The 8,081-nt window shown below is 31.7% G+C and overlaps 1 protein-coding gene across 1 annotated transcript in view; it reads right to left on the minus strand.

Moving 5' to 3' along the window:
- The window catches only part of LOC112452053, an 8,122-nt gene extending 6,432 nt beyond the window's left edge, over positions 1 to 1,690 (minus strand). Inside the window, exons 1-5 of the mRNA XM_025012067.1 lie at positions 1,421 to 1,690; positions 826 to 958; positions 446 to 666; positions 304 to 363; positions 98 to 207 (exon numbers count right to left, since the gene is read on the minus strand). Coding sequence (XP_024867835.1) covers positions 98 to 207; positions 304 to 363; positions 446 to 666; positions 826 to 958; positions 1,421 to 1,471 — 575 coding nt within the window. The 5' untranslated portion in view covers positions 1,472 to 1,690. The remainder of the gene's footprint in view (positions 1 to 97; positions 208 to 303; positions 364 to 445; positions 667 to 825; positions 959 to 1,420) is intronic.
- Positions 1,691 to 8,081: the final 6,391 nt, after the last annotated feature.

Genomic DNA, 8,081 nt, shown 5'->3' on the forward strand with positions numbered 1-8,081 from the left:
TATATATATATATATATATATATATATATATATATATATATATATATTAAAGTACTGTAAAACTCTGATTTATATATAGCGTTTTTTCTTCACTCACGAGCAAGCTTCGATTCGTAAACCTTGAGAGAACTTCGGCTCCTCCGACTGGAGGATGTACAGCCACACGTTATTCCTGTTTACGGCTTTTTTTGGATAAATCAATTTCTCCTGGAATTTTATGTCGTTTTTTAAAGACAATTTTAGAACTGTGCATTAATACATATTACATGCAATAATAGATCACAGTTTAAAGATAATTTTTACCATAGACAGACAAAGTGGAGTCTCTTGGTCGTCTATTTTCGGCGTAAGGTTGCTCTCCTTCTATTTAATGAAAGAGAAAATTCTGGATTAAAATCTCTTTCTAGTTTCAAGAGTAAACGATAATTTATAGGTCTATACTAACAAAGTCCTCAGACGCGTAATATAGCAGGCTGGAATTCGCGGCGAGCATCTGGTTCACAAATTCCTGAGGATAATTCGGGACGTCCTCGCAATAAGTTTGTCTCCTTCGATCGCAGTGTGTCACTCCTGCGTAATTATCGTTGCCGTTTCTCATTTGCGATACGTCCGAAAATCCAAAACGATCCATGCTCGCATGTATACCGTTATTTACAGATGTATCCACTAAAATGTTATATTTTAAGATCGCAAGAATATAGATATTATAAATAATTTCTGAGGTATAAATTATGTGACTTAAGATGAATTTTGAATTAATTAATTTTGAACGGAATACAATCGCGTCAAATGTCTAAAATACTGCTTCAGAATCTCATATGTCACCTTTATTAGGGTTGTAATACGATTCCTTGGGCATTTCGTACGAAGCGGTCGTTGGTTTCAATCCGCCATTAACGTGATTATTGTAATACTGTTTGTAAGACTCATAACTGTGAAAACGACTCCCCAGAATAATCTAAAATGGAAAAATGCGGTTCTTTAATGCTTCATTTTTCTCCAGCGTGTTCTTAATTCTCCTTTATCGGTGCAATATTCTATATCTCGGTAATGTCGCGATTAATAACTTCAAAATCGCATTTTGTTTTGTAGAAAAGAAAACAATTGATTACATATGATTTATCTCGAATGGGATCACTCGATATTACATATCGCTGCGATTGATTTTTTCGACAATCGCCGCTTATCTGATTGCGCAAACCCGTGTTTCGCTTGTATCGCAGTTAGGTATTCTCTCTTCATTTTTATTTAACTTATTCGATATTATAAATTAAATTCTATTAATTGATATATTAAAACAGATATAAAATCTATTATTGAACACTGTTAAACACCGTAATAATTTTTTTCTTAACGCGCAACTGCACTTTTAAGTTTCTGATGAAATCGACTCGAATGATCCAAGAAAAATGTTATGTACCGGTAAGATGAGGAGGGCCTGCGTCAGAAGCACTACAGCAAATTTTCCCATTATTAAGAAAAACTTCTCTTCTCTTCAATCACTTGCGCGATGTAATATACGCGATATACGCGATGTAAAGCGAGCTGAGAATAACTGTGCAAAGTGTCAATGCTACCGAAGCACACGGTGACTGCGCAGCTTGTGAGCTTTAAGCAGCTCTTCGTGGACTACTTAAACCGATTTAGGTACATGACGACTTCCGACCGGACCGCAGACTGATGTCAGTTTTGCCTTATCGGCCGCATTATTATCGGCTTCTGAAGCTTTATCTGCAATCATCAGTCGCGTCACCGGTCGTTTGCATTTTTTTTCTGCGATGATATAGATTAGCTAGCTTAACGTAGGATATAGGAAAGCTGATCCAACAAATCTGGCGAAAATACTGTACTCATCGAAATCGACAATTTAAAAAGGGCGCGTGCTGGTTTCTAAATATAGCAGAATGTCAAAAGATAACATATAATGACGTCTATTTTGGTTCCCCAGGCGTCATTATATTATCTTTTGACGTCAATTTCTATTTGAATTGATCTCTCGAAATTACGAAATTCACATTGTTGAAATTAAAGATTGGTGAATACTGAATTTCTAAATTGATTTTCATTTTTCTTCCCGTGCCACTCAATCGTGTCCTTCCAGGAAAGCTTGTTGATATAATCTAATCTCAATAGATTACTAGTATTATCTGTTATTTTATACGATCGAAATGTGTCATTTATGTTATTTAAAGTATTTAAACAGTTAGGGTAACCCCGATATTTACGCCGCGCGGGGATTTACATCGCAAAAGTCAGAAAAAATCGAAGGAATAAAGGTATTTGCTCGCAATTATTCTGTTATGTGCCTTTATGCCACATTAGTATTGTGTTGTAATTTTAGTCCTTTACTGTTAATATTAACGAAACCGTCGTGAGTCAAGGAGATGCTGTAGTGGCAGTACTGGCAGTAAATTACCGACATTTTTTTGAACACACAAAACTTTGAATTAGCTTTACGGAATTAAAAGAACTTTTTTACAGAATTAAAGTATGCACAAAAACGAAGGGCTCTGCAGTCGACTTTACATCAAAAACGAAAAAAAATAAAAAAATTATAATTTTGTTATCGATTTCTACGGTCGACTCGTGACAACATTTGCCGCACATAAAAATTTAGACTTTGTACGTATAAAATAAGTACACCTACAACGCCATTGTTTAGTTTAACATCTTGTATATCCCACCTGTTTAGGATATGTGGCATTTTTAGAGTGCAGGATTTATGCCATAGTATAAACACTCTGTAAAAATCGAAATCTTTTAATATGTGTTATTTTTCCTTCTTTTTTTGGATCATATAACAATAATCTTTAATGCATCTATCGTTCGTCTATTTTTTTTTTAATTTTTTAGTTTTATAATTTGTTTATTATTTTTACACTTTAATAAACATTTTACACACATTTTATAACTTATTATGACATTTTATTGTCTCATTTATAAACATAACTTATAATTTTTTATAAGGCGCATATTCTACCTATGAATATCATTTATTCCACCCCTATGGGATAAATGGCAAATAGGATATATGACAAAAATGCAAGGATCTCTAAAAGTTTATTTTTATTAAATACGAAGAATAAATATTTTATATTTTTAATTTTTTTATAGTAGTAGACAGTATAAAGTTTTTATTGGTATAATTCATTTGCCTTAAACATATTAAATAGTGCTCAATAAATTAAGTTTTCCTTAGGTGCGGCGTATATACCGGAGTTACTCTATGTTATTTAAAGTATTTAAACAGTTATAAAAAAGCAGATTTAATTCTTCAGTTTTGCAATCTGCCATTATATTTCGTTAAACCTGTATCACACTACGGATTGAGATTGGATTAAAATTTAACTAATAAGAATAAAAAGAATTAATCTCAAGTTTAGTAAACTTTGATCTGATTGGTCAAATATTAATCTAATCTCAATCCTAATCCGTAGTCTGATACGGACTTTAGCAGATCCTGTTATATGTCTGCTGGCATTTTGCCGACAAAATTTGTAACAGACACTTTGCAAAATGTATTTTCGAAAGATTTGGCCGCCTATCTCTTCACACATGATCTCTTGTGCCCGTAACCGTTAAAGCTTAATTAATCTACAATGTGTTCTTTGGTTTCTGTTTTCTGCTCTTAACCTCTTTGCGACTATCTCGTATTTCGCAATTCCGTCGCGTAACGTGATGTTTCTTGTCTCTTCTGGAGTTCGTCAATTTTTATCTTGGGCGACAGCGAACAAAGAACATCAGTAAAACTTTGGATTAAGGGCGACCTCACCGATTTCAATGACCTTGATATATGTTGTCAAGGTCATGACCCCGAGTGACATTTAAAAGGTTTTAGCCGTCGCTCGTTATTCGTTAAAAAGTTATTAACAAAAAAAGTTTGGAAAATATAGCAGCTATTTTGAGTATTAGAAGGCATAAATGACTAATATATATGTCGAAATAGTTTACGCATACACACTTTTTTCTACACGAAACGAGGTGCCATATGGGTTCGTGACGTGCTTTACAAGCTTGTTTATATATATACATAATAAAACATTATATATTCTTTATTAATTTCCTGAATACACATATTTTATGTCATCTAGTAATACATAAAATGGGTCTCCTCCAATTCTTTTCACATAAATGATCGACTAACTTATCTTGTTTAATACCACCTCTACTTAAACGAGCTCGTAAAGCACGCCACGAACCCATGTGACCGCAGGAGGATGATAAAGAATTATCGAAACGAATATACTCTACATTGTACCGAAACAATAAAGAGTTGCGATCAAAATTCATCAAATTATTACATCGAGGACAACACGCAGAACTTAGCAGAACTTTGTGATTTATTAGATAATCAATAAGTTTATTTTTATCATCACATATTCCCAAAAACTCGTAAAGCTTTATTTTAAATCGTATTAGTCTTGCAACAACGATTGACAAAAGATGACTGATAGAATATGAGCACAAACACGCCAAATAGACCGAATACTACAGAATGTAAATAATCAGCTAGTATGAAGCTAGTATGTACATATATAAACGAGCTTGTAAATTTAAGCATGCCACGAACCCATGTGACACCTCGTTTCGCGTGAAAAGTGTATGCTTGAACTATTTCGACATATATATATATTAGTCATTTATGCCTTCCAATACTCAAAATAGGTGCTATATTTTCCAAACTTTTTTTTGTTAATAACTTTTTAACGAGCGACGGCTGAAACCTTCTGAGGTCACTCGGGGTCATGACCCTGACAATATATATCAAAGTCATTGAAATCGGTGAGATTGCCCTTAATCCGAAGTTTTACCAAAACATCGCGTTACGCGAGCCTGCAGCATTTTTCCTTACACATGGAAAAAAATGATGTTATATTTCAGTATTGGTCTCATTAAAAATAATATTATTAATTTAATAACAAATAATGAAACAAATAATATTTTACTAAAACAGGAGTATCACGTATTTATTTTATTGTTACTGAATCAACAAGATTATTTTTGATTAGATTGCTGTTAAAATAACGTTATTTTTTTCATAAATCACTAAAAAACTTTTCATACTTCTACATTTTGTTAATCATTTTCTTTCACGGTCTTTTCTCGAAATTGCGATTAAAATTCTTCCCAATCTATTCCTGAGAGAAAATCTCCAATCTGACATAAAGTGTATAAACATAAAATGTATAAAAAATACAAAAAGTGTGGTGCAAATATGTTGGAAATAAAACAAAAGTTTACAAATTGGTAGACCGCTTGCTACAAAGATCCCGAGCGATGCGGAATTAATTACGTATTCATTACGTAGCTGGTCAGTCAGAGATTCTAAATATAAATGATTATATGTACCATTATGCCATCGTATTATCGTCAGTAACTGCGTCAAGATTTGTTACAGACCGCAAACAGGAAATCCGATGACAGATCCTCGCGATAGACTGCACGGCGATCGGTTGGTATAAAACTTTATTTTCTCTTTCACAGCTTTTATGTGAGATCTGTCCATTGTTTTTCGAAGATTTTTCGAAGATTACTGACTCATAGATATTTTAAAGGAAGAGATCCGTTTGTTTCCAGAAATTCCAAATGAACTACTTAAACATATGAAAGATAAACTTCGGGAGGCTTTTAAAAGCAACAAGAACTTTGGAACAAAGATTCAACCTTATCATATCAACAAGATAATATTAAAGATAATCGATCTTATAAAAATTCGTGACTATTGAAATTAGATGCCATGGTTAGTTCATAATATAATGTTAATTATTATAATAATATTTCATAGACATGTACATATGGTACATATGCCTATACAAGACGATAATATTTAATTTCTCTATATTTGCATTTTTGCATCGTTATCTGAGTTTGATCATCGACACGGGGATGACGAATATGGAAAAAACTGCAGTCAATAATATATTTAAAGTTGTACACAAGTATTTTCATTTGAAATTTCGAGGCAAAATTCTTTTTATTTACGGAATATGCAGACATGCACTTCATTTATTATGCATGGGTACTTGATTTGAGAAATTATTCAAACATAAACTTGCAATATCTCGCTTAATATTAAAGATATTAAAAAACTGTAAAGCACTTTTTGATTCAGCTTTTTTTTTATATGCGATTTCTTTTATGACATACATCAATCGAACATCTTGTGTGTGTGTGTATATATATATATATATATACTTCGTCGTGAAACTACAGTTTCTTTTTACACTTATCATATCGCATGGATAATCAAAACCGGATGATGACAATAAAATTGCAGTCTTAAATAAAAATAGAATATTACCTGATCATAAATGTATGAACGTCATGCCTAAAAAACACCCGGATAATATAAGTCATAAAATTAACATTATACTAATCATCTAAATTTCAATAGCCACATTTTTGAACATTTATTAACGAAATTTGATACTAGTTTTATTAAGATGTCTATTTAAAGATTTTATACTCACAATCAGTTTTTAAAATGCACAAACAGTAAAACACATTTTGTTTTACTCTCGGAATGTCTATTATATAAAATGGCTTATATTTAATATTTTTCCATTGAACAGCGTCGTTCGAAACAAAATCTTCTGCGAAACATTACAAACTTCATGAACAAAATTGGTCAAATTGATAAGTAGGTAAAATATGTTATAGTAATAAAGTAAGATAAAAAAATGGGATTGTATGTTGTTACACCCACATGCAGGATATTAAAGATTTTTTATATAAATAAAAATGTGTTCTTAATAAGCATAGTTTTATTAGCTTTAAAATAGTTCACAACTTATAAATAATTAATAAAAGGCGTAGAAGAGTAAAACACAACTAGCAATAACTTTACGAGTTAATACACATACGTCAATCACATCTAATATATTTAAAAAAAGCGTGATATCTATAAAAACTTACCTTTTTAAAAAAGGGTACGTAAGAGGTGCCAAGTACAAGCGCGGCGTCTACAAAAAGTATGGTATCATCAGAAAATGGCATCACCAAGTAGAAATAAATCTTTGGAAAGAAGCTATTGTATATTTTAATCTATGAAAAAAGCTTTTTTGTACAGTGTGTGCTTGCCGCCTTTCTTGTACTCTTTCGTGAAAAGGTAAGTTTTTATAAATACTATTTTGCAGAGAAAATTTATAATACAAACTACAGTTATATAAATTTTACACAAAGTAAACGGAAAATTTAGTGTAGAAGTTAATACATGTATTGAATTCGTAATTCTTCTTTTTGTGTTGTGTCACATACGCAAGATGAATAATTACACGTAATTAGTGTCTACTTCGTCTCTTTCATTTACGCGAGTCAGAACGCGTGTTTGTTAACAAATTTTTATCTGAATCTGCAATGTTGCTGTTTATTGATCTTAAATCGGTCATTCTGCACTTATATAGGGGGAGTTTCCCTAACGCCGGACGGCACCTAGCACCGCGCCGGACACGCCAATATCTATGCATATAAACACGATCGTGTCGCTGCCGTGGCGGAAAGGTAGAAGGAGGTGAGCGATAGCGACTCGTGTTTGTACATACATAGGGGAACTCCCCTTATAGAATAATTAAACAAAAAAAATTAGTCGTTCTCTGACTCATTTATACATATATAGAACAATTAAACAAAAAAATTAGTTGTTCTGTGACGACTCATTTATACGTATATATAAAATGATTAAACAAAAAAAATTAGTTGGTGTTTAAAAAGTTACAGTCATGCAATACTACAAAATTATAAAGACAAATTATATTATTATTCTAAAATTTATAAATAGTCATCAAATTTTATTAATATATAATACACATAATTCTATATTCTGTTATTATATTCTAGTACTATAGTAATTTGATTAAGGTTCTGATATATTGAAATAATTTTACAAATTTATTATTATTATTGGCAAGAAAAACGCAATGTTGTATAAAATAAATCATAATGTTAAAATCAACAACGTCTCCTTATCTTTTTGATTGTAAGCGAGTTCTATGAGTAAAACAAATAATCACTCATAGTTTCATTGTTCTCTTCATTGCTCAAGCGATGTCTGCAGTTTTTCGAATAGAGGTAATGTCTGAACC

Source organism: Temnothorax curvispinosus, unplaced genomic scaffold (assembly GCF_003070985.1).
Source record: "Temnothorax curvispinosus isolate PA1 unplaced genomic scaffold, ASM307098v1 QBEX01002901.1, whole genome shotgun sequence".
Lineage (NCBI taxonomy): Eukaryota > Metazoa > Arthropoda > Insecta > Hymenoptera > Formicidae > Temnothorax > Temnothorax curvispinosus.